The sequence below is a fragment of the Lynx rufus genome, unplaced genomic scaffold (genome assembly GCF_022079265.1).
Source record: "Lynx rufus isolate CCGP_SWC_20201006 ecotype Redwood Valley unplaced genomic scaffold, mLynRuf1.p SCAF_15, whole genome shotgun sequence".
Classification (NCBI taxonomy): Eukaryota; Metazoa; Chordata; class Mammalia; order Carnivora; family Felidae; genus Lynx; species Lynx rufus.
The window spans coordinates 62814068-62840793 of record NW_025814829.1 but is presented as its reverse complement, the minus strand read 5'-3'; the positions used below and the strand labels follow the sequence as shown (position 1 = coordinate 62840793).

Below are 26726 nucleotides of genomic sequence, written 5' to 3'. Positions count from 1 at the left end.
GGAGACGTAAACAATATAAGTCAAAATCACACTATAATGTGATGATGTGGTCGTACATTGGGAAAAAGGAAATGACTATTTGTACTTTGTAATTTACATCCAAGTTAGTTAGCATCTAGTGCAACCATGACTTCAGGAGTAGATTCCAGTGATTCATCCCCTACCTACAACACCCAGTGCTCGTCCCAACAAGTGCCCTCCTCAACGCCCCATCACCCATTTAGTCCACCCCCCCACAACCCCTCCAGCAACCCTCAGTTTGTGCTCTGTATTTAAGAGTCTCTTATGTCTTGTCCCCCTTGAAGTTTATTTATTGAAGTCATCTCCACACCCAACGTGAGGCTCAGACTCACAGCTCCCAGATCAAGGGCCACGCGCTCCGCTGACGGAGCCAGCCGGGCGCCCCCATAAAGCCAGTTTTAAAAGGAAATCTAACACCTTCAAAGCGAAGCTCTTGGTCCCCTCCTTCAGACCTGCTCCTGTAAATCTTCCCCATCTCGGGAAATGCTTGCTCCCTTCCTCATTTGCTCAGATCCTGCAGTCACGGACTCCTCTCCATATGGCATCTGTATTTTATTTTCATCGACGTGTGAAGGGTGCCCAAACTCTGCTTTCTCCCACCGCCTTCCACTCCTCTGGCCATCTTCCTCTCTTGCCTGACTCGGGAGCCTCCGGCTGGCCTCCCTGTTTCTGTCCTCGCTGCTCCTCTAACTGTTCTGTCCAGTGACCTGAGACATACATGTGACGTCTCTGCTCAAAACTCCCTACTGTTCCCTTTCTCACACAGCGTATACCCCAAAGTGCTTGTAGGGCCTATAGGACCCCCCAGATCTGCCCCTACCCGCCCCCCACACTCACATATTCTGCCTCAGGACATTTGACTCATTGTTCCTTTGCTTTCAGTGACATGGGTTTTGCCCCAGATATCCCAGGGCCTCACCAGAGGGGCCATCCTTATATAAACAGCATTCCCACTAAACAATTATGATACAAATGAAGGGAGATGGACTTTTAAATCTAAAGACTTGGAGGAAATACATTACAGGTTTGCAAGCATTTTTAAAAACTTTTTCTAATGTTTATTTTTGAGAGAGAGAGAGAGAGAGAGAGCGACAGAGCACGAGCAGGGGAGGGGCAGAGAGAGAGGGAGACACAGAATCGGAAGCAGGCTCCAGGCCCTGAGCTGTCGGCACAGAGCCCGACGCGGAGCTCGAACCCACAAACTGTGAGATCGCGGCCTGAGCTGAGGTCGGATGCTCAACCGACTGAGCCCCCCAGGCGCCCCACAGGTTTGCAAGCATTTTAAACGTGAAAGCAGTAAACCAGGGCGCCGGGGTAGCTCAGCTGAGTAACAGTCCAACTTTTGATTTCGGCTCAAGTCATGATCTCAGGGCCGTGGAATCAAGCCCTGTGTCTGGCTCTGTGCTGACGGTGAGGACGCTGCTTGGGATTCTCTCTCTCTCCTCTCTCTGCCCCTCTCCCTACTCTGTCTCTGTCTCTCTAAATAAATAAACACATAAACTTAAAAAAAAAAAAGTAGTTAGCCAATTTCTACCAATGAGGAAATATTTTATGTTCCAATCTTAATCTTTTTGACTTCAAAATACTCAAACTTGTTAATTCACTACTATCATTCCTGAAAAACTAATTTCAAAAATTTTAATTTTTTTAATGTTTAGTTTATTTTGAGAGAGAAAGAGACAGAGCGTGAGCAGAGAGAGAGTGAGAGACACAGAATCCGAAGCAGGCTCCGGGCTCCGAGCTGTCGGCCCAGAGCCCGACACGGGGCTCGAACTCCCAAACTACCAGATCGTGACCTGAGCCAAAGCCAGACGCTCAACCGACTGACCCACCCAGGCGCCCCACCACTTTCAAAAATTTTAAGGGTAAAACCTACACACCCAAAGTCTTTACCATGTCGTGTGTACTGTAAACAAAAAACTAGCAACAACCCAAACATCCAATACTTTGTAAATAGGTAAATTACAGACATTTAACATTATAATCACCAACCTTATACAACATCAAGGAAAAGATATTTCTGATCGGTTTTCTACATGCAAAAGAAGCAGAATAAAACTTCCCGTGTTTTCACGCGTACAAGCACGTAACCCGGGCTTACAGCATCTGACAACCTGCAGCGAGGTGGACCCACTGTATTCCAACAGCAGAAATAGAGTTCGGGTTTTCAAACCTCTCTTTAATGTTGATTCAGTATGGTTTTACAAGAACATTTTTATAAAAGCAGAATGAGGTACGCACGCTCGGATCCCACGAACGCCAGTGGCAGCACGTTCCTGAAGGCAGAGGATTCCAGACCGGGGGACCCGAGAAATCTGCCAAGTTCTTGTTCGTGAAGGTGCCCTGTGCCAGGTCCCCGGATCCGCACCTCCAGAGGACGTGCCCGGGGAGCCGTCTTTTTAACCAGCACCGATGACGAGGTAGCCACTAGAGCAGGGCAGAGACGGCATCCTCGTGACATACAAGATCCCAGGGTACTTTCCCGGCCACTAACTGCTTTCTTCCCATCTGTACGTATATGTGGCTCACTTTTCCTCAGCCCCTCTCGTTCAACAGCCTCAGAGAACCATCTCAACAAGCCTCCCAAGCTACTTGTTCTTTTTTTTTTTTTAATTTTTTTTTTAAACATCTTATTTATTTTTGAGACAGGGAGAGACAGAGCATGAACAGGGGAGGGTCAGAGAGAGGGAGACACAGAATCTGAAACAGGCTCCAGGCTCTGAGCTGTCAGCACAGAGCCCGATGCGGGGCTCGAAGTCACCGACCGAGAGATCATGACCTGAGCCGAAGTCAGACAACCCGCCGAGCCAGCCAGGCGCCCCCCCCCCCCCAAGCTACTCGTTCTATGAGCTCACGGGGCAGCAACTTTCTCAGGCAATACGTGGTAACAGGAAAGAAAGGGAGCCTGACTTGGGTCACCCAGCAAATTACAGGTGGAGAGTAGACCAGACCTTGTTTATGCGATCTGGAGACAGAGAAAAGGAAGTTGTGTGTTTTGTGTTTTGAGGGGGTTTTCTTGCTTTATTCTGTTTTTCCATATGTGTGTTGTTTTTCAGTTTCTGTTTTAATTCCAGTTAGTTGGCCTACAGTGTACTATGAGTTTCAGATGCACAACCTGCGACTCGACGCTTCCATACATCACCCTGCGCTCCTCACAAGCCAGCGCCCTCCTTAATCCCCGTCCCCCACCACCTCCCCTCTGGGGCCCGGGTTGTGTGTTCTCTGCAGTTAAGAGTCTGTTTCTTGGTTTGTCTCTTTCTCGTGTCTTACATTCCGCGCATCTGCGACATCATACGATATTTGTCTTTCTCTGGTTGACTTATTTCACTTAGCATAATACTCTTTATCTCCATCCACGTCGTTGCAAATGGCAAGATTTCCTTCTGTCTGATGGCTGAGCAGTGTTCCCCCGGGTATACATATGCTGCTTCTTTATCCGGTCATCGGTCCGCGGACACTTGGGCTGTTGCCGATGGTGCTACGGGAAACATCGGGGTGGGGAAGCTGTGGTCTTCAGGAGCATTAAGGTGACCGGGATGGCAGTGTAGGGGGAGGGGGAGGTGACGGAAGAAGGAACCGGATAGGAACACAGAGCCTCCTACGGTTGGAGGGGAAGGCACCCCGAGTCTTCGGTTCCTGCCCACCCTAAGCCCGGGGTGAGGGCGAGAGCCCCGCGTAGGCCCCTATCCAGGGACGCAGCCCAAGTTGTGCTAGGCTCAGTGCCGGGAGTAAGGTCCCAGGGGAGGTGGTGTTCGTGTATTCATGCCCAATGTGTGACCACAAGAGCCTGTCAGATCAACAATGAGGACCTACACAGCAGGGGAGTCAAGAGAAAGAACAAAAGACAAACCAGGGGTGATGGCTCGAGGCCAGGTCCTCGAATGGAACGTACTCTCTTTTCCGGGCAACAGCCTCACCAGACGGTGAGGGCGGCAGGGTTCCTCAACGCCCCATCCGCACTGGACCCCACCTCGTCCTCCGCTCATCGTGTCCACCCAGCCCGTAAGAAAAGGTCCTTGCCTGCTTGCTTCGCCTTGAACTCTGCAAGTGCACACTGCATTAGAGTCCGGCCCAGAAGGTTACTAGCTCAGCCACAGGGTCCAACACAGGCCCGCCTCACATGAGCCCTCCCCGTCCGCCTCCTGTGCTGAGAGGATTTCTTAGAACCACCGTTCTGCCACATCCTGCCCCAACCCATGGGACAAAAACGTCCTGGGATAAGAATGTCACGGTTTGCCAAGCCCCTTTGGGATAACGGGCCACTGGCGGCCCCATCCGAGCGGACGGTTTCTTTACCTCTGATCCCACCTCGTGTCCTCCGTCCCAGCATCTCAGGACAGGGAATCCAAACGATGCTCAAGGACGGTGGCATTTTGTAACACGGCCAAAGATCAAGGCACCTTCAAAGAGGTGACAGTTTCTGATTTCCTCCAGAGGCTCAGCACCTGAACAGGACAGGCATCTCGCTCTTCAGAAGCCCTTCTCTCTGTCCCCCATGTCCTGAGATGCATTTGAACCTAGTGGGGGGCGGGGGTCTGCATCGCAACTGCTTGTTCGGAAGGATCCCCGGGCACCCCGAGCCTGCAGCTCTCGCCGCCTCGTCTTGGCCCCCACTCCGCGCCTCCGGTCCTGCGGTCCAGCCTCCGCTGCTGGGATCTTCTGTTTTGGCACGTGATCACTTGGCTTTGCGCCCTGACCCCCCTCGCTGCCTAACCCGACACCTGCTTCCACTACCAGTGCCCTAAAACATGCCCCCTTCTGTGGAGACGGGACCATGACCAGGGAACAACAAAGACATCCAAAACGCTGCGTGTCGTGCTTCTATACAAAGTTTGCGGGCGTTTCTTCTTTTGAAAGCTGCGGAACCATTCGGCTCGTTGTTTGTGTATGGCTTGGGACTCCAAGCCAGGGTATCGCAGTAGATGAAGGCTAGAGAAACAGGAAGCGGTTATTAATGAGCCCCATCATCCGCAGAACCAGAATTTCCGCCAAAGACCCTAAGGCGGGAGTCTCTGGTTAGTCTGGAGTCAGAACCACTTTTGTCCCTGGAATATGGAGATCGGGATTGATTCAGGGGATGACCTCCCCCCCAGACCTGCCATGGCTCACACTGCCGACGGCTCCACTAGGCACTGCTTGCTGCCTGCCCTGCGGACAGAGCGGTGATGCTGAGCCCTCCACGGTTGATGAGCTGCCCGCGCCCATCCAATGACTAATAAACAAACACCCCTCGCTCTGCATCATTATTACACAATCTAGTCCCTCGGACAGCTGTCAATGTGCCGTGTGAGGACTCAAGGCATCCGGGGATCTAGGAGACAGGTTTTGTCTCGAAAAGAATCGCAGACGCAAATTTAGGAAGAAAATAAAAGTGGAAGTATTTGTCCCCCAAAAGCTGGGTAACCCATTCCCCTCAAAGCTTTATGAAAATCACTAAAGTAGGGGCCAGCGCCTCAAAGTCAGGGGAAAATAAAGAAAAAGCGTTCTTGGTTAACCGACCAGAAAGTCCGAGTTCCAGAAGCACTATGAACTTGAGTCACGATCACGCAATCTGAAAGCCCAGCTCCTCACAGATTAGGGGGGTGGGAGAGTGGGATAAATACAGACGATCCAACCGCGTTCCCGAGAAATGGGTGTGGACACAAATAATAAGACGCCTAGGAATAAACCTACGAAGGGTTAGGGCTAGGGTTAGGGTTAATAAGGGTTGATAATAGGGTTAATAATAAGACACCTAGGAGTGGTGCCTGGGTGGCTCAGTCGGTTGGGCATCCGACTTCGGCTCGGGTCATGATCTCGCGGTCCTTGAGTTCGAGCCCCGTGTCGGGCTCTGTGCTGACAGCTCAGAGCCTGTAGCCTGTTTCGGATTCTGTGTTTCCCTCTCTCTCTGACCTTCCGCCATTCATGCTCTGTGTCTCTCTGTCTCAGAAATGAATAAACATTAAAAAAATTAAAAAAAAAAGACACCTAGGAATAAACCTACAAAGAGGTGAAAAGACCTGTATTCTGAGAACTGTAAAACACGGATGGAAGAAATTGAAGGCAACACAAAGAAATGGAAGACGTCCCATGCCCATGGACTGCAGGAGACACAATGCTGGTCCCCAGAGGGGAGGTGGTGGGGATGGGGATTGAGGAGGGCGCTTGCTGTGATGAGCACAGGGTGAGGCAGGGAAGTGCTGAATCACTCCACTGTGCACCTGAAACTAACATAGCGAACACTGCGTTCGCTATACTGGAATTAAAATAAAACACTTAAAAAAACAAAAACCCAAACAAACAAACAAACAAAAAGAAATAGGTGTAGGACTTATTTACGATAAAGACCCTCAGAGCTTCCGATTTGGTGGCTGCCGGGTGGGAATCTTCGTTATTAACCAATGTTCCAGATGGTTCTGATCCGGGATCCTGACCAGCTTGGGGACGCGCTGAGCCAGGGCGACAGGCAGCAGGGCAGGCTGTGGGTAGCTTTGCCAGGACTCACGCGGAACCTTCAAATAGCAACCTGTCTTGCTGTCTTGCGCGTCAGCTCTCACCGCCCTGCGCCGAAAGCTTCTGTCCAAGGGAGAGCAGCGAGCGGGGGACCCCGAGGCGCACGCTTCAGTTTGGTCTACGGTAGATCCGCCACATGAGGAGGAGAACTATGGGATCACCTACGGGGAAGACGACCATGAGAGGGACAGGGTGGCAGGGGTACAAGAGGCCAGGGTGACGGCGTCCAGGAGTCAGGAGGAGACCGTCAACGGTGAGGTGACAGCTGTCCAGGGCCCACATTTGCCTTTGCAAGGACCTGGGTTTTCCCTGAGTGGGTGGACACAAGCGGAGGGCCGTGGTCGGCCTCAGGCTGGCGACGGCACTGTGGCTGCTGGTTAGGACACCCAGGAAGGACGCCCGGGGAGCGTGGGGGGACCCCCGGCTGAGAGGCTGTCTCAACAAGGCAGGAGGCGATGGGGCAGGGAGGCAGGATCTTCGGAACGGGCCTGCAGGTGGGGCCTACGGGGCTCGCTGACAGATTCCACGTGGGCCGTGAGAGAGAGGAGTCGGGAATGACTTCAGCCAAGGGTGTGGGGTCTCTTTGTCGGGTGTCAGAAGTGCTCCGAGATTGACTGGTGACGGTTGCCCCGCTCTGCGAATCCCCTGAAAGCCACTGTATGTGGGGGAATCGTATGAAATTCAAACCGTATCGTAATAAAATTGTGTCTGTTTTTTGAAAGGATGACTTCAAGTTTGGGGGCCTGAGTGACGGAAGGGTGAGACCTCATTAATGCAGATGAGGACGTCTGTGGAAAGGTCTGGTGGGGCTCAGCGGGGGACACGGCAGTTTGGGGCTCAGGTGCCTGTTAGATGAGATGGAGACGTTCCTCAGGCTGTTGGATATTTGACTCTCAGATTCACAAGAGTGGACTGGGCTGGAGATACACTCGTTTTAAAGGCACTGGGTAAGATCAGCAACTATAGACCATAAAGAGAGGAAGTCCAAGGACTGAGCCCCGAGGAAGCCAATGTTAAGGGATCGGGGGACAAAGAGAGACTGGTGGGTCAACGGAAACCCGGGCGGCAGGTGACCTGAAGGCCGGTGCACAGAGTGTCTTCAAGAGAGCAGAGCAATCAGCAGCCTCAAATGCTGCTGACGAGTCAGGTAAGATGAGGACTGAAAATTGGCGGTTGGGTTCGGTGATGCGTAGGCCCCGAAGAACCTCAGTAAGGCTGGAGTGAAATCCCAATTGGGGCAGGATCGAGAGAGAGCGCGAGAAGCACAGCCACTTTGGAGAGGTTTCGCCGGGAGGGGGTGGCGGGAGGGGGCAGTGGCTGGAAGGGTAGGTGAGGCCCAGAGTCATCTTCTAGGGCGGGAAGAACGGTGCATGAGTGTGTCCGACACACCGGGCGAAGAGAGAAATTGTGAACGTAAGACAGGACGCTTGCCGAGCGAGTGCTTGAGCACCGGAGACAAGGCGGGCGGAGCAGGTGCGAGGTCGGCCACGCTGGGAGCCCGCCACGCTCGGCCAAGGAGCAAAAGAGGGCAGGTGCCGGTCAGCACAGAGAAGACAGGAGCTGCTCAGAGGCCGGGGCGCCACCGATTGGGGAGGGGCTGGGACGGGGCGTTGAAGGTCTGGGAACAGAAGGGAGGGTGTGAAGTAATCACCCAGGAAGACGGAGGAGGGAGGAACCTGGGGACGCACGATGACTGCAGGTGCAGGGCATCGAGAACGAGATGTGGGAATGGTCAGGGGGCGCCCCGCCGGCTCAGCCGGTGGGGCGGGCGTGGGTTTGAGCCCCACGTCGGGGGTAGAGAGGACTTAAATAAATAAAACTTAAAAACAAAGCGAGACCAGTCAGCACAGTTGCTGGCAGCCAGGCTGGCCCTGTAACGCGGGGCAAGGGAAGCAGGGCGTTGGCGCTGTGTGTTAACCCCGTTTTAGCGAGAAGCTCCACAAAGCCTGAGAGTGGAGATGGGCTGCCGGCAGAAGTGGGGTGGGGGGGTGAGGCAGGAGGCTTCCAGAGCAGGACTGGGGAGGGGGGGAGGGTCCTGGGGTCAGAAGATTGTCAGCATCCAGGTAAGAGACACAGCAAACCGCAAAGACGCTTGGGACATGTTTGAAGCACAAAGAGTTGCAGGCAGAGAAAGCGAGTGCCCGCGAGCAGCTAAGACCCAAGGGAGGCTCCTTGAGAGCGAAGCGACGTGAGGTCCTGTTCTTTGTTTCTGTGTCTTACGAAGCTTGGGTGGGGGCGGGGGGGGCTTCTCCAATCTGGGGGAGGGGCTTCCCCTCGCAGGGTCAGCACAGTCCTAGAGAGGACTTTGGGACGCAGACCAGCCCATCCAGACTGCATCTGCACACTTTCGTCAGCCCCCCCGCAGTTCGGAAGACTGTCCCCACGCCCCGAATCACCCCAGAGCCGGTCCTAGATGACTAGTCCGTCCTGTGACCCAGGGCCGCTGAGACTGTTCAAACTGTCCAATCCTACAACCAGCCCATCCTGCTTCACCTGTTCCTCCCCGTGAAGGCTCTGGGCCAGACTCTCTGCTCCCCTGCCCCCCACTCCCCCTGCCCTGCCTCTACCTGGCGCACCCCTTCCTGCAGGTGTGGAGCCTTCCTCCCAGGGGTTGTCTCTGTGTCTGTTGTCCTACTCTACCTGATGAACACAAAATCCTGGGCACATTTAAAAACAGGATGCAGAGGGAATTAGGGCATCTGGAAAAGTCATCGGCCCGTGGTGACCATTCCATAAATTAGAGCTATTGTTATAATTCTCAGGATGCCTCAAATCAGACTCATTTTCTCTTCTCCCATCCCCAACCTGAGCCTCTCCCTGTAACCTTCGCCTCCCTCAATGACGTATCTGTCGTCCCGTTGCTGAGGGTGTGTGACAGTATTATCTTTAACTTCTCCGGTACCTTATTTCTAGCACCCAGTCGTTAAGCACGGCCAGTTTGTTTCAGTCCGGTCAACTTGAACGATTTCTCTTTTCCACCTTGAAAATCACTGTTCTAATTCACATCCAAAACCTTATTTTTCCCTGACCACGATGCCGTCCTCCTAACTGGCATCCTTTCCATACCGACCCTCTGCCTTCCAATCTGTCCCCAGAATTACTGCCCCAGACACACAACTGAGTCATTCCTCTACCGCTGCGGGCTCCCGACGGCCCACGGCGATCGCCCTCAAGTGTTTGCGGACTGGTGGTCAGAGACAGGCTGCCTCAGGGAACAAGAGGGGGCCGTGGGGGGCAAGCCTTGGGCCTTCCCCCTGCTTTGCCAGGAAAGATCTGTTAGGCTGTATTCAGGTTCCCAAAAGATCTTCACTGTAAAAACAGGATTTCCCTACTGTATCAGTCTGAGTCCAACAAAGAGACAGAAGCCAACAGTAACTTGAACAGGGAGAGTCTAATACCCCTCCACGGAGGGAAGGGGTGTACAAAATGGTCTCCGAAGGCAGGAGGAGCCATAGGACAGAATGAAAAGGCCGATAAATCCAGCTTGTGAACCTTTATTTATTTTTGAGAGAGAGACACAGTGCAAGCAGGGGAAGGGCAGAGAGAGAGGGAGACACCGAATCCGAAGCAGGCTCCAGGCTCCGAGCTGTCGGCACAGAGCCTGATGCGGGGCTCGAACCCACTAACCACGACCTCATGACCTGAGCTGAAGTCGGACGCTTAACCGGCTGAACCACCCAGGCGCCCCTGGAGAAATGGTTTATTAAGGCGATTTAAGTTTTGGGCAGTCACCAGTGAGTAGGTCTCCATACCCCACCTCCCTCAGGACCTGCTTTTAGAGCTGGAGGCTGGGAGGACGCCGGGGGGCCACGGGAAGGGGTCGGGGGAGACGGTCACAGTCAGATCTCCAGGCCTCGAGGGTAGACGTAGGGGTGCGGGTGAACAAAAGGAAAGAGTGGGGGCAGGGGCCGGTGCTCTGGACGGTCGCGGTCACCAGAGGGGATTTGTTCGAGACGGCGTTAGTCGGCTTACACAAACACCACAGCGGCAGATCGGAACAAGAAGAGACCGGCTAGCCAGCAGGAAAGAGAACTCTAAAGAATGCAGGAACACAAATGTAAGGAGCGGGCACAGCCCCTGAGCTAAGACACAGCCTCCGAGGAAGGGGATCCCTCAGGGCTGAGCCCCAGAGCTTGCTGGAGGGCACAGCTGTGGCTCGGGGGTCGCAGGGCATCGCCGGGGGGCCGTGCTGACAGGTGGACAGGACTTGCTAGAAATCCGCCTCGCTCTCCAGGATGCCAGGGAAGGCTGCTCTTGGGGAGCTCCCCCCTCCCCAGCTACTTCCCTACAGACCATTCATGGGAGCAGGGGTGCAGGGGAGGCCGCTGACGGACCGGGCCCTGGAGTTGGCATGGCTCCATTGCGCGTTCCAACGGCTCTCCAGAAAGGAAGGATCTTTAAAGGGCCTGAATCTGTCTTCGCAAAGCAGGCGGAAAAAAAAAAAAAAAGTGATTTTGGAGCTCAGAGGCAATACATTGAAAACTGGCACAAGGATTTTAAAAGAATTAAGAACTAAAGCAATCGCCACTGGTCTAGGGAATTAAAGCCCCAAATCCTGGGCACACGTGCAGGTACCTCCCTCATCTTCCAGCCGCTTACACAGTTCATGCCCTTTGCTCCTACCGTCCCTTTTTCTTTGAAATGTCCTCACATCCTCCTTCGCTTTCTCACTGACAAACCCCTGCGAGTTCCCCGACGCCGTCATCCTTCGAGGCCCAGCTCAACCGCCACCGCTTCCGTGAAGCTCTCCCTGATGCTTCGGCTCAGAACTGACGACCGCTACTCCTCACACGTTGTCGTCAGTTTTTGTCTGCACGCTTCACTAGTGGCTGGAGGGCGCAGCTAGCTGAATCACTGGGTCTCAAGAACAGAGAACAGTCTGGGAGACTCAACCTATCTCTCCGAACGTACGATGTTGGGAAGACGGTGTGTGAGGAGCCCCCCTTCCGGCCTGCCAGGTCAGTGGGGCCCGTTCAGCGGATCCGTGGGACGATCACCTCCGCAACCAGGTCACTTCCTCTTGAAGGCGGGCGGCGGGGACACTATCTTGGTGTCTCCCCAGGGCCTTATCCATTTAGTAACCAATATCCACTTGCTGATTTGAACTCGGGTGGGCTATCTTTCCACAGCGGCAAAGCTTTAAATTAAAAAGAGTGCGTCTAGGGGCGCCTGGGTGGCGCAGTCGGTTAAGCGTCCGACTTCAGCCAGGTCACGATCTCGCGGTCCGTGAGTTCGAGCCCCGCGTTGGGCTCTGGGCTGATGGCTCGGAGCCTGGAGCCTGTTTCCGATTCTGTGTCTCCCTCTCTCTCTGCCCCTCCCCCGTTCATGCTCTGTCTCTCTCTGTCCCAAAAATAAATAAAAACGTTGAAAAAAAAATTAAAAAAAAAAAAAAAAAAAAGAGTGCGTCTAATGACAGAATCCCGAGCATTAGCCACGGCAGGAAACTTCCCACGTCATCACATAGTGGGTCTTAAAAAAGATACTTAAAGAAGAACAAAGTTGGAGGCTTCGCAATTCTTGATTTCAAAATGTATTACAAAACTATACTAACCATGACACTGCAGAGTGTGGTCCTCACGTAAAGACAGACATACAGACCGAAGAAATAGAGACAGCCCAGAAATTAACCCTCACATATATGGTCAAAGGATCTCTGCCGAGGGCACCAAGACTAACCACTGGACGGAGGGCAGGGTCTTCAGCAAATGGTTCTGGGAAAACCGGACAAACACAAACACGAGAACGACGCTGGACCCCCGCCTCGCTTTGCTTACAAACATTAACTCAAAACAGATCAAAAACCTAAATGAAAGATCTAAAACTATAACTCCTTCGAGAAAATCATGGAGGAAAGCTTCATGACATTGGATGTGGCAATGATCTCTTGCCTACGACACCAAGAGCACAGGCAACAAAAGGAAAACTAGATAAATGGGACAACATCAAACTGTCAAACTTCTGTGCATCTAAGGACAGTCAACAGGGTGACAAGGTAACCCACAGAATGGGAGAAAAGATTCGCAAATCACATACCTGATGAGGGGCTAAGATCCAGAATATATAAAGAAGTCACACAACTCAACAACAACCATGAAATACACAGACCAATTAAAAACTGGACAAAGTTCCGGAGATGATATACAAATGGCCAATAAACATCTGAAAAGACGCTCACCAACACAAACAGTTCAGGAAATGCAAATCAAAACCACAAGGAGGTATTACCTCACGCTGACGAAAATGGCTACCGTCCAGAAAATTACAAGCGTTGGCAAGGATGGAGAGATACCGGAAACCTGTGCACTGCTGGTGGGAAAGTAAAATTAAAATAGTGTATCCGAGGGGTGTCTGGGTGGCTCAGTCGAGCTCCGCACTGACCGTGCGGGAGCCTGCTTGGGATCCTCTCTCTCTGTGCCCCTCCCCCACGCGTGCTGTCCCTGTCTCTCTCAAAATAAATAAATATACTTTAAAAAATTATAAAAAGAGAAATGGTTAAGATGGTAAATTGTGTTATGTGACTTTTTACTATAATTAAAAAGGAGAGGGGCGCCTGGGTGGCTCAGTCCGGTAAGCATCGGGCTTCGGCTCAGGTCATGATCTCGTGGTTGGTGAGTTCGAGCCCCGCGTCGGGTTCTGTGCTGACAGATCGGAGCCTGGGGCCTGCTTCGGGTTCCGTGTCTCCCCATCTCTCTCTTTGCCCCTCCCCCGCTCACACTCTGTCACTCTCAAAAAATGAATGAACATTAAAAAAACGTTTTTAAAAGGAGAAAAAATAGTTAATTACAATCTACAGAAACACTCAAACCTCTTTCAAGTTGGTCTATGGGCTCACCCTTCTTTCTCCACATTATAAACCTGCTCAAACATAGGAAAAACAACATCTGGTTTTAGTTTCCTCTTTTTCACATATAAAGCCCTTCTTCCCGTGGAGGGGCCATCCCTTAGCTCGCCCGTCACCAAGACCCACTGCACCGGACCCAACACACCCTGACCAGGAAGGCAGACGGAAAAGGGAGGCCAAGATAACGCCCTCTGTCTGCGTTACAGTAAATTGACTCGACCATCTTTAATCTGAGGAATTCGAAACTCCACCCATTTGCTGTATCTGCTCATCCTCATACTTGAGACCACCGGCTTGCAAAGGTCCTCCAGTACTTTGCTGGCATAAAACCTCATTTAGAACCCCTAACTCCTACAAGTTCAAATATTTGTTGTAGTTACAAGTTATTTGTTTTGATTGGAGAGGATCTTCAAAGCGAGCATTGATTTCAATAATTGAAACAAAAAAACCGTATGTTTTGAAATTTTCTCTATTAAAAAAAATGTGGGTGGCTCAGTCTATCGAGCATTGGACTCTGTTTCCGCTCAGCTCACGATCTCAGGGTTCGTGAGTTTGAGCCCCGAGTCGGACTCCGTGCCGACTGTGTGAAACCTGCTTGGGATTCTGTCTCTGTCTCTCTCTGCCCCTTCCCCGTTCACGCTCTCTCTCTCTCTAAAAATAAATTAACTTAAAAAAAATGTATAGGGAATATAAGGCCACCAGATGCAATATACATAAACAGAGGACAGTCTGAATGAGCTTACTGGCAGAAAGTGTTAGATTGTTTGCAAAGTTTTATTCTGTTGTGCTGATCTGTGGTCACCTGCCCCAGGTTAACCAGTTGGCCACAGGTGGAAAGGGAATAGAATGCTTTTCGCACACCCCTTTCAAGCAAAACAAAACTGCATGCAACTAGTGAATTTAAAAAACAGACAAATTAAATTAGGAAGTGATAATTCACTTTTTAAAGAATTTTCTATGCGTTTCCTTTATAATGAGAGTTCCCCCAATGTATTTAAAGCATAATTCTATTTATAGGGGTCCAATTTCAATCCAATCTATTTTTTTAATGTTTACTTATTTTTTTTCTTTTTTTCTTTAAATTTTTTTTTTTAACGTTTATTTATTTTTGAGACAGAGAGAGACAGAGCATGAACGGGGAAGGGTCAGAGAGAGGGAGACACAGAATCCGAAACAGGCTCCAGGCTCTGAGCTGTCAGCACAGAGCCCGACGCGGGGCTCGAACTCACGGACCACGAGATCATGACCCGAACTGCGAGATCATGACCTGAGCCGAAGTCGGCCGCTTAACCAACTGAGCCACCCAGGCGCCCCAATGTCTACTTATTTTTGAGAGAGAGAGAGAGAGAGAGCACACGCGAGCGAGCAGGGGAGTGGCAGAGAGAGACGGAGAGAGAGAATCCCAAGCAGACCCTGTGCTGTCAGTGCAGAGCCCGCCTCGGGGCCAATTCCATGAACTGGGAGATCATGGCCCGAGCCAAGTCAGACGCTTAACCAGGTGCCCCCCAAGCCAACCTATTAACAAAGTATCAAATTTTACTAAAACAGGGTAGAAAATAAATTTCAGACCAATCTGTAATTGGTTCTATGGAGAGCAATACGCCAGGCAAAGTGAAATTATAATCTGTTAGGGGAGATGTAACAAACATCAAAATTTGTAAATGTATCAGAAACATTTTGGCATAAAGCATTCACTGATGCCACCGTGCCCTGGAGGTGGGGCGGGGTGGGGCAGAAAGAAAGAAAGAACTACAAAGGATTTCACAATCTGCAACAAGAGAGGTGCCCACAATGGGGAAAGTGGGCCAAGTCGGCCAGGCCAACCACCACCCCCTCCCGTTAATCTCCTTGCTTTAGTTGACCCCCTTTTCCAAAGCCTGTTTACTCACTTAGCTTTTCCTGCAGTTTCCGCATCTACTACGCAATAGTTAGATTCCAAACCAGAGCTGCAAAACAAAGAACATACTGGAGACTTTTGAGACCCAGAACTAAGATCAGAAAGCTTCAAAAATTAGTCATTTATGCACCCTTATCTTTGTTATAGGATGAGGATACAAAAGTATGGAAATATTAAGTGCTAACCTTAAAAATAGGAGTCATTTACTTTACCAGTGAAAGTAACTGATTGTTACTACCAGTAAAGTAACTGACTGTTGTTATTTGGGAATAACAGAGAATTGCGGTTGGGGACAGGCCCGCTTTGGAAAAAACCATAGGCAGGTCCAACAGAGAGGAGAGGAACGTTATTTTATGGACAAGAAGGAGGAAGCTGGGAGGGGTTGTTGTTGTTGTTGTTTTTTTATAAATTTTTTTTTAACATTTATTTATTTTTGAGAGAGAGAGAGAGCATGAACAGGGGAGGGTCAGAGAAAGAGGGAGCCACAGAATCCGAAACAGGCTCCAGGCTCCGAGCTGTCAGCACAGAGCCCGACGCGGGGCTCGAACCCACGGACCGCGAGATCATGACCTGAGTCAGACGCTTAACCGACTGAGCCACCCAGGCGTCCCTGGGAGGGGTTATTTTGAACCAAAGTCCACTGGAGAAGCAGTGGGGTTGAGGGTGATGGTGGTTTCTCAGTGGCTGAGCTGTGGGGGGGGCGGGCGGGGTGTCTCTTCTCGGAGGAGATGCCCACACATCTTCCCCATGGGGCCTGGAATTCAGGATGCTTTCCTGTTGGGTCTGTAATTGACAGTTCTTCCTGTGATTGACCTTGAGCGGTACAGCTCCCCCTTCCAGCCTCCCCTTCTGCATCCAGAATCCGCTTTAGGCATGTTTCCCTTTATTAATTTCCACACACGCACACACACAACCTTTAAATTTTTTTTTATTTTGAAATAATTGCAAGATAGTACAAGGAACTCTTGTAAACTCTTCATCCAGATTCGCCACTTGTTAACATTTATGGTATTTGCTTTGTTAATCTCCTCTATTGAACCATTTGAGAGCAAGTTGAGATATGGCCCTCTACCCCTAAAACTTCAATGTGTATTTCCTAAGAAGAACATTTTCTTTTTTTTTTTTTTTAATTTTTTTTTCAACGTTTTTTATTTATTTTTGGGACAGAGAGACACAGAGCATGAACGGGGGAGGGGCAGGGAGAGAGGGAGACACAGAATCGGAAACAGGCTCCAGGCTCCGAGCCATCAGCCCAGAGCCTGACGCGGGGCTCGAACTCACGGACCGCGAGATCGTGACCTGGCTGAAGTCGGACGCTTAACCGACTGCGCCACCCAGGCGCCCCAAGAAGAACATTTTCTTACGAGATCACAATTATCCAAATCAAAAAATGAAATATGATTACATTATCTTAATACATAGCCCATATTCAAATTTTGCCAACTGTCACAATAATGTTCTTTAGAGCTATTTTTCCTAATCCAGGATCACCCGTTAATTTAGTTATTTTCTCTCCTTAGTCCCTTTTAATCTGGCACAAATCCTTAGTCTTTGTCTTTCATGACAATACTGTTTTTACAGAGCACTGATCAATTATCCAGATTTGCCTACCTCAGATAAAGGTTATGCCTTTTTTTTCTTTTTTGCAGGAATGTTATGTTGTGTCACATCCTCAGGAGGTACATGATGTCCATTCCTCCCATAACTCCTGATATTAATACTGATGATTTGGATACGGTAGTGGCCACCAAATTTCTCTGTTGTAAACTTCTTTTTTATCTTTGCGATGAACATGTAACTTGTGGGCAATTATTTTGAGACTACCTAAATATTAGATTCCACATCACACCTTTACTTTCTCAGCTTAGTATTTTTTTGATGATTCCCACCTAAATCAACTTAAAATGTTTATTTATTTATTTTCAGAGACAGAGAGCAAGAGAATGAGTCCCAAGCAGCCTCCGCCAACCCAGGGCTCCATCCCACCACCCTGAGACCATGACCTGAGTCAGAGGCTTAACGGATTGAGCCACTCAAGCCCCCTTAAATCAAGTTTTTAATTGAGATATAATTCATATATTCTAAAAATCACTTTAACATTTCAGGGTACTCACAAGGTTGTGCCTCCTCTATTTCAGACTCTGAAGCGCCTTCATCCTCGGCCCCACAGGACGCATCTTCCTCCCCTCTGCCCCCCAAGTCCCCGCTCCTCCCTCCCCCGCTCCTTCTTCCTCACCCCAGCAGGACCCTGGCCGCAGCAGGAAGCAGCTCCCTCCCCCGCATCCCCCCCCAGCCCTGCACACATCTCCCCCAGCCCATTACCCAGCAGGACGGCCCCGCACCCCACCATCACCCAGCAGCACCCCGGCCTTGCACCCCGCCATCACCCAGCAGCACCCCGGCCCCGCACCCCGCCATCACCCAACAGCACCCCGGCCCCGCACCCCCCATCACCCAGCAGTACCCCGGCCCCACAGCCCCCATCACCCAACAGGACGGCCCCGCACCCGCCGTCACCCAGCAGCACCCCGGCCCCGCAATCCCCCCCCCCATCACCCAGCAGGACGGCCCCGCACCCCCCCCATATCACCCAGCAGCACCCCAGCCCCACAGCAGGAAGCAGCTCCCTCTCCTGCATCCCCTCCCGCTTCCCCCTTCCCCGCCCCCTCCGCGCCACGGCCTAGGCTGTGGACTTCCAGAAGAGTGTTGTCCCTTGGACCTGGTTTCTGTCATTTAGCTTGATGTCGTCAAGGTTCTTCCACTTGCTTGTTGCAATCAGTACCTCACTCCTGTTACCTGCCTAAACGAATCACTCCTGGGTCCGCGGAAACCACGACTCTGAGCCGCGTCCCACCTGCACTCAGGCGACACTGTGGCCACCGTCCCGCGTCAGGGGGCGCGCCAAGAAACGCGCTCCGGCGGACAGCACTTCAACCGGCCGGGCTCCCTCGCGCTCCGGCCCTGGGCGGCTTCGGGTCGCCTTCCCGGGGCGGACACGGCCCGACCCCGCCTCCCCGCCGCGAAGACCTGCGACCTCAGCGGCGACCTCCGCGGCTCCCTCCGCGCGTCCCCGCGCAGGCTCCGCCCCTCCGGCGCCCCGCCCCGCCCCGCGCCCAGGCGGAAGTGACGCACCGGAAGCGCCCCTGGGCCCCTTGCAGTGGGGGGAAGGCATCAAACCCCCAAGATGGCGGCGGCGTCGGAGGAGCGGATGGCCGAGGAAGGAGGCGGCGGCCACGGCGACGGCGGCCCCTGTGCGGCCGCCGGCTCTGCCCAGCGCCTGCCGCCCCCGCCCCCGGCCCCGGCCCCGCAGCCGGGCTCCCAGGCGCCCCCGGCCCCGCCGCTGGCTCCCGACCAGCTGCCTCAGAACAACACGCTGGTGGCGCTGCCCATCGTAGCCATCGAGAACATCCTCAGCTTTATGTCCTACGACGAAATTAGCCAGCTCCGCCTGGTGAGGCCCCCGCGGGACCCCCGCCGCCCCCTCCGCCGGCCGCGGTCTGGGGAGGGGGCGGAGAGGCGAGCGCGTCCCCGGGGAGGGAGGCGCAGCCGGCTCCGGGACGCGGAGTCCGGGCGCCGGTCAGCGGGGTCGCCCCCCCTTCCTGCCGCGGGGTCGGGACGGCGGGGCCCGGGAAGCGGGGCGGGAGTTGGGCGTCCCGCCGCCGCCGCGCCCGAGCGCCGACCTCGCGGCTCCGGTCGCCGCCTTTTGTGCCCCACCTTCCAGCCCCCCGGCCGGGCCGCGCCAGGTTCGCCTCGTCCGTGGGGATCACGCACTGTGCCCCCCTCCGCCCCCTAGGTTTCCCTCCTGGTCAGGCCTCCCCCACCCCGGTGGGCGCCCGGAGGGGCGGGAACGCGACCCGGCACCCCCCTCCTCCGGCTGGCCGGTGACGAAGCCCGGCTGGGCCTCGCCCCGACCCTCCCCACCCCCGGGCCGCGCCGGGTCTCCCGGCAGTTTCCTAACTAGTGACCCCGGGCCCCCGGCCGCCGGCTCTGGGGGACGCCGTGCCCCCTCCCCCCCTCCCCCCCGGAGCCGCGGAGGTTCCGCGATCTGTGCCGTCAGGACCCTACCGCGCGCCGAGCTTCGGCCGAGGGCTTGACGAACGGCTCAGTTGAGGGAGAGGTTGTGCTTCCTGTCGGTGGGTTTGTCTCCAAGTGGGAAGGAGGTTGAAGGAGGTGGACATTTTGAAGGGACTGCAGACCGGTTCTGTGTCGACGCGAAATCCGGGCTCGGGGTGGCTTCTGAGAGGACAAAGACGGACTTCTGGATGCGCTGTGCGCGGCAGCTTCCCGTCGACCGGCCGCGTTCACACCTGCAGCTCCGGCTTGGCCATGACCGCGCTGTGGGAGGGAGACCAGACTTCTCAAAGGAAAGTGGACGAATTTTGATTCAGACCGACGGCCGGTGTTCTTTCTCGCCAACCCGGGCTGCAGGGCGGAGAATTCTTCCGCTGGAAAGTGCTGTTTCAAAACTGGTTGTCCCCGAGTTCCCAGAGCATGGCACCCTGGAAGTCCCTGTGGAATCTCCAGCATTCCCTCGGGTTGGTAAAGCATGGTGTCCGATCAGGCTTCCTGCCGTCCTGTCTTGTGTCTGCGGGTCGAGCCTCTGAGCCAGACAATGGCTCTGTAGAGCTTGGCGCGGTCACACTTCTGTAGGTGTGGAGGACACTGGGTTCCTTTCTCAGTCGTTCACTTTTTTAGAAATTAAAAGCATTTTTAAAGGGGGGGGGACTAGCTTCTTACGGGACAGAGTTAAAATGCATCCCAGTTTATTGATAAATGACATCTTTCCAGTGAAATAAATACTGAGCTGCATTCTTAAGCAGTCACCTGTCCCAAGCTTTTATGGATACGATTTGTGGTCTCAAACAAGGATTTTTCATAGGGAGTCCCTTACCATCCCCTGCCCCACCATCACCCCCCACCCCCACCCCAAAAGGTTCTGCAGCCAATTTTATGTCTCAAAGAGGGGTGCTTTTTCCCTCTGGTTTAGTAATGAGGAAATTCCTTTGTTTACTTAAGATCAGTAGATGATTCTTAGATTAAGTGGATAATCTTTTGTGGGGATTTGGAAATGTCTTTGGTTTCAGAGTCATTGGTTTGGTGTCCTAAGGCACAATTCAGGTAGCATTATAAAAGAAAGATGTTCTTTCTTGCCACTAGATGTCAGCATTAATTTAGTTGTGGTCTTTATGAAATTGGCAGCCTAGAAGCTGTGTGTCGGGTGCAGGGGGTGCCTGACGTGCCCTTTCTAGCCAAGTGGCCGTTTGTACCTAAAGAACTGTTTGCCAGAAACTCCAGGAACTTCAGTGTGGGTGCTGTTATCTGGAGCATCAGTTTCTTAGCTCCTTTCATTTCTAAGTGTGTGGGGTTTGTTTGTTTGTTTGTTTGTTTCATGGAATTAAGGCTGGATATGCTTTGAAGAGAGCAGTATTAATTAAGAACAGAATTAGCTTCCGTAAAGCTAAATGTCAACTACCCAGCGGTTGATGTTGGGATGTTTGGGGTTTTTCTTCCTTCCCAGGTTACTTGCCTTACTAGGACCTCAGCTGTAACTGTTAGCACCTAAATTAGGGAACAGGCACAAAAGATTTGCTCTCAAAAGGTTGAAATTGCTAAAATAACATTCTCGAATTCTCTGTGCACTTTGGTTGGTGTAGTCTTTGCTTCCTGTGGCCACGAATAATTTAAATTTGACTCCGCAGTCTGGCTACTTCCAAGGGATTGTGCAAATAGCCTGTTGAATTGTTGGGGCTTCCCTGCCATTGACTGTTACTCCAAAAATATGCCCAGAGCCTGGAAATCCTGGTTACACAGAAATAGTTCTTTAAATATTTAACTCTTCCAACATACTTAAAATTATTTGGCCAAATAGAACTTTTGAAATGACAGAACTTGTACTTTGAGTTGTTTTTCCAGTAGATCAGACAGATTTGTGCTGATGCAGCTTTAGACGGTCACCTAGGCCCCCTTGACAAGTGTGAGAGTTTTTGAAACGAGTAGCAAAGGTTAAGAAGTGAGTTCCTGCCCTGTTAGGGAGCATGTCTAAGCCAGGCTTGAGCGCAGAGCTCCGACTGGTGAGCACGGTGTTCTCACTCACTGAATCATGAATGTGGCAGGCATTTTCAAAGATGTTTTAGCGAGATCCTAGGAGTTTTTTCCTGTGTGGTTTGAGCGTAGCTCCTGTAAATTTAATGGAATCCTATTAGCGGTTCAGGTCATAAGTACGACTAAAGGTTGAATTCAGAAGGCTTGCGCGTTATCTAGAAGGACATTTTTCGGTAGGTAACCAAATGCAGACATACTTTATCCCAAGGTATTGCCTTAGACGCTCTAGCTACTTAAATCTGTTCCCCGTTTATAGTTCCTTTTCCAGCTTGTGTTCAAATATGCTAGAAAAGTGTAGTCACAGAGAAGGTTGATTGGTACAAATACAAAGGAAAATGAGAAACAGTTATTCTTTATTTTTTAATAGCCAAGCTGTTTTCCTCATCTCTGTTGTTCTGTAACATTTTTTTTTTTTTTTAATTCCGGGACAGCTTTACACTCTTAAAAGTTATTGAGAACCTAAGAGCTTACCTTAGAAAACTCTAGAAGACACAGGAACACAGGAATAGACAGTACATACTTCATCAGCTGTCAAAAAAATGTTATCACGTGTCCTGTTGCCTCTGGAAAAGTCCACTATATGTTATAAAAGAACGAGAGTAAAAGCGGCAAGTTACATCTTGGTATTAGGAAAATAGTTTGTCCTCACAGACTCTCAAAAGGATCTTGGGGATCCCAGGGGTCCCTAGAGCACACTTGGAGAACCACTGCTCTTTGTTGCGGTGTTACAGAGAATGTATTCTTTGTATTGCTGATTTGTGGCTCCCCCTCCCCATTTCATCATTAGGTTATTTTTATTACCAGGTACTTAAGTACAGGTACATGATTATAACATGTGGGGGACAATTCATTATTCCTGAAGATTCTAGTCCGAAAGAGGGTTTCAGTCAGTAAGCCTGCCCGCAGGATCATGAAAACAGAAGGAGCATACTTACAAGGCGGCAGATAACAAGTGCAAAGATGATAAATACAAGAATGTTGAGGTTATTCAGGAGAGGCTTCCTCGAGATGAGTTTTTGTCCAGTTAGTAACAGTGAAAGAACGTTCCTGGCGGAAACAAAAATGACATACAGTGTGACGAAGTGCTTGGAGCAGGGTGACTAATCAGAGCAGCAAGAGGATTGTGTGGCGTGTCATATGACCTACGGCGATGGTCAGACTTCCCCTCCCTTTGCCCTTTTTCATGTCACAGACCAGCCAGATTTAAGAAGCTGTTTTGAGAAGCTCCAGTGTGGACAACTTTTGGGTGGGGGGGGGGGGCAGGTGAAGACATCAGGAAACAACCCGCACCCCTTCGTGTCATCATTTCCTGACTGGGGCCAGAGGCACCTGCGCGCCCCGCATGCAGGGTGTGCGGGTTCTCGCGGGGTGGGAGAAGGTGCTAGCTTCAAAGGATGGCCTGTGCGTACGATCCAATCTCTTGACATCTGAGACTAGGAGCAAAAGATCACCTTTGCAAGAGGTTTCTCCCGGGCACCTCCTTCCAGCGTCTTGCACGAAGGTTGATTGAAACCAGCATCGTCGAGCTGTTGGGTTTCCCAGATACCCCGGTCCGCAAGCACACCTCTTCTGTCCGCAGCCGCTCCTGCCTGTCTTCGGGGTACACCGTCCTGTTAGCACCTCGGGAAAGCCTCTGGGATTCTTGCCTGAACTTGACCCCCTCCTGTTCCTCGGAGTTCCCCCTACAACACCGCTGCTCTTGCGTGTTGTGTTGGAATTGTCTCCAGAAGGGCCGGTCGGGCACTGAATTTAGGCTCCTTATACCCTTTCATCAGGGATCCTTCATAGTCTGTGATTCTGTATCGGTATTCAGTATTTGTTGAATAAATGAAATGGTTTTCTCTCTCTCTCTCTCTTTTTTAAGTTTTTTACTTACTTTGAGAGAGAGGGAGGGAGAGAATCCCAAGCAGGCTCTGCACTGTCAGCAAAGGGCCCAATGCGGGGCTCGGCCTCACAGACCGTGAGATCATGACCTGGGCCAAAACCAAGAGCCAGACGCTTAACCAGCTGAGCCATGCAGGCGCCCCTGAATCGTTCTAAAAAGCACTTCGCTGCCCTGTGTGACGAACACAACATAAGTGTTGTTGTGAGGGGAATGTATTTTCTGTACAAATTATAGCAGAGCTGAAACGTGAGCCGCTTTGTATTTACCTCCAACAGACAAGATGAGAAAATGTTTTAATTTAGGAGCATTTTAAGAAGCTTGAGTGAAAAATTGTCTTTTTTTTTTTTTTTTAACGTTTATTTATTTTTTAAAGAGAGAGAGTGCGTAAGCAGGGGAGGGCAGAGAGGGAGGGAGACGCAGAATCCGAAGCAGGCTCCAGGCTCCGAGCTGTCCGCACAGAGCCCGATGCGGGGCTCGAACCCACGAACTGTGAGATCATGACCTGAGCAAAAGCCGGACACTTAACCCGCTGAGCCCCCCAGGCGCCCAGAAAAATACTCTTAATGATAACAAACATTGATAAGATGATATGAAGCTAGTGTATAGTTAGTGAGTAGCTGTCTGCAGGAGAACAAGAGACAGAGCAAGACAGAGTGAGCGGCAGAAGGGCAGAGAGGGAGGGAGAGACAGAATCCCAAGCAGGCTCTGCGCTGTCAGCACAGAACCCGACGCGGGGCTCGATCCCACAAACCTCGAGGTCATGACCTGAGCCAAAATCAACAATTGATTGCTGAACTGACTGAGCCACCCAGGCGCCCCAGAAAAGCTTTTCTCTTTGGCTTTTAGGAGGCATTATAGAAATCCTGGGAACAGGCTTTTCTTCCTAATTGTTTTGCTCAGTCTAATAGTAAATTTATATTTTCTTTCCAAGTGAACATCTACGGGGGATACCCAAAAAATGTAAAAGTTGTGATTCGAGTACATAATTAACTCTGTGTCTCTTTATATGGTATTGTATATTAGATAATCCATACCATGGAAGCACAATTTTTAAGTGATTTGTTACCCATCATTAACTTTTTGCCACATTTGCTTTATCTCTTTCAGTTGTCTGATCATTCTCTCCCTCTCTAAATATACACACAGATTATTTATTTCACTAAACCATTTGAAAGTAAAATGCAAATAAAATGACATTTTTGTCCTTTTTGTAATCACACTGTTATCACTTTCCGGGGATTTAAAATTACATTTTACATTTTAATTTCTCAATTGTCCCCAAAATGTCCCTATAGTGTTTTTTTTGTTTTTTGTTTTTTTTTGGTGGATGATAAGTGCTTTGAATCTAATAAAACATTTGTCTCTTTAGAACATTCTCCCTACTTTTTTCATTCTTCCACGCAGTTGGCATTTTGAAGAATCAGGACAGATGGCTTATAAAATGTTTTACAGTGCAGATTTGTCTCATTGTTTTCTGGTTTTTGAACTTTGGAAGAATTCTAGAAAGATTTTGGTCTAGCGCCATCTCTCTAACTTCAGCACTGTGGGGAGAACACCCACCGATGTCCTTGAGACCTCATGTTGCCTGCTCAAGAAGTCCTACTTGAGGCCGCTGCTGACAGTCCCTGCCGCAGGACAGTGTTAGTGAGACCGCAATCAGTTGAGAGTAATTAGGGTGATTATTTCCATCTCTATGCTGCCGATTGCTAAATTTAAGAAGATACTAATTAGAAGCCTGAATTCTTAATTTTCCTTTTGCCACTGAATGGTGTGGTGACTTTGTGCAAATTACATAATTTCTTAATGTCTCCATGTCCTCGCTGAAGGTTCTGGTGTCTTAAGTTCCTTCCAGTTTGAGGGTTATTAGTAAGCAGCCTAATCTTTGGTAATAGCTTCTGGATTCACTGGAGAAAAACATCAAGTATTCAGTTCACTTGAGAATGTAGACCATGAAATAAGTACATGAAAAATGTGGTTCCATTACAATATTTCCTTGATTCTAAGATACAGCTTCAGGTTTTAACATTTTTGAAATCAGAATGTGTCTTGATCAACTTATATGTAGATTCGTGTAGCAGTGCTATGTCCCCCCCCCCCGAAGAGCTTTTGTTAAATTGGTAGCATCTTAAAGTCTCTATAACATCTTAAACAAAATCAAAGAAGTCCACCATTTTATATTCCAAAGCATTCTAAGACATCTGAAGAAGAAATGCTGCCAGTTATAATTCTAGGACCATTTCCAATGTCAAATGTTAAAATATGCAAAAATGTGCATCTTAGAATCAGCCAAGATTTTGATATTAAGATTAGGTTTAACAGGGAAATTGTGGGTCGCACACATTGATGGCGTACGTGTCTTGCATCGTCAAGGACCGTGGTGGCACGACATGTCAGAAAAGATTTCTAAACAGAGTAAAGAAAAAGTTTCATTACTACTTATGTTAGAAAATGATGAAAAAGATAAACGTGGCATTTTAAATCTTGAAGTACTTAACAAGGAAAAACCACATCTGTTCTCTCAAAGCGGGACAGCAAGAGGGACCCAAACCAAATGTCCCCATTAGAGGCTGATATTCCATCAGCTCCCTTCTATATTGATAGTGTAGTTTTGGCTGATCTATAAATGTCATGGTAGTTTTTGACAGAGTCATCATCTTTGTATATTAGACTTCAGAATTGTATTTTACTGTCTTGGGCAAATGGCTGAATTGCTAGGATTTTTCTTTTGTTTTAATAAACCGGGGAAATAAATACTCTTCCCTTTAGCTTTGGGAAATTCTTAAACTACCCATATGTATAAAGCTATATTTTAAATGAGATAATTTTGCATTGCAAGCTAGCATACATAATCAGGTATCGCAGGGGAAATTAGCGTACAGTTGACCTTTGAACAACGCAAGGGTTAGGGGCACCAACCACGATGCATTTGAAAATCCACGTAGAACTTTTGACCCCCCCCCCCCCCCAAAAGCTCAACTACTAATAGCTTACTGCTGATCAGGAGCCTCACCGGCGACATAAGCAGTCCATTAACACGTTTCAGGTGTCGCACATATCATATGCCTTATTCTTAGGATAAAGGAAGCTAGAGAAAAGAAATTATTTACAGTTAAGTAATCTTTAAAAAAAATCATAAGGAAGAGAACATACATTTACAGAGCTGTACTGAATTTATCCACAAAAAGAAAAAAGGAAAATGCACGTATAGGTGGCCCCGTGCACTTCAAATCTGTGTTGTTCGGGGCCCAACTGTTCAGAGGCCACTTTGTTTCTTTCTGAATTCTCCACAAAGATATATGATCCGTTGTATCTTTGTTTTTGTGCTACTGGTCAGTCCATGCTTATCGAACATCCAGGAAAGAAAGAATACCACTTTAAAGGCTGATCTTTTCCTACAGTATTGACTAATGCTTAAAATATTTTTGACTTCAGCTTTTTTGGTGCGGTTCCAATTTGTCTGTCTTTGTGACTTCCTGTTTTCTCTTTTT

At 50.2% G+C, this 26726-nt stretch overlaps 1 protein-coding gene across 2 annotated transcripts in view; it reads left to right on the top strand.

The window, feature by feature from the left end:
* The first annotated feature begins 18435 nt into the window (after window positions 1-18435).
* FBXO28 (F-box protein 28) overlaps window positions 18436-26726 on the top strand; it is a 29349-nt gene continuing 21058 nt past the window's right edge. The window contains exon 1 of one of the 2 annotated variants that reach the window (XM_047077181.1): window positions 18436-18702. In XM_047077181.1, coding sequence (XP_046933137.1) covers window positions 18436-18702 — 267 coding nt within the window. Of the gene's footprint in view, window positions 18703-19060; window positions 19787-26726 lie in introns of those variants that run through there. The other variant, XM_047077180.1, reaches the window with a different exon arrangement.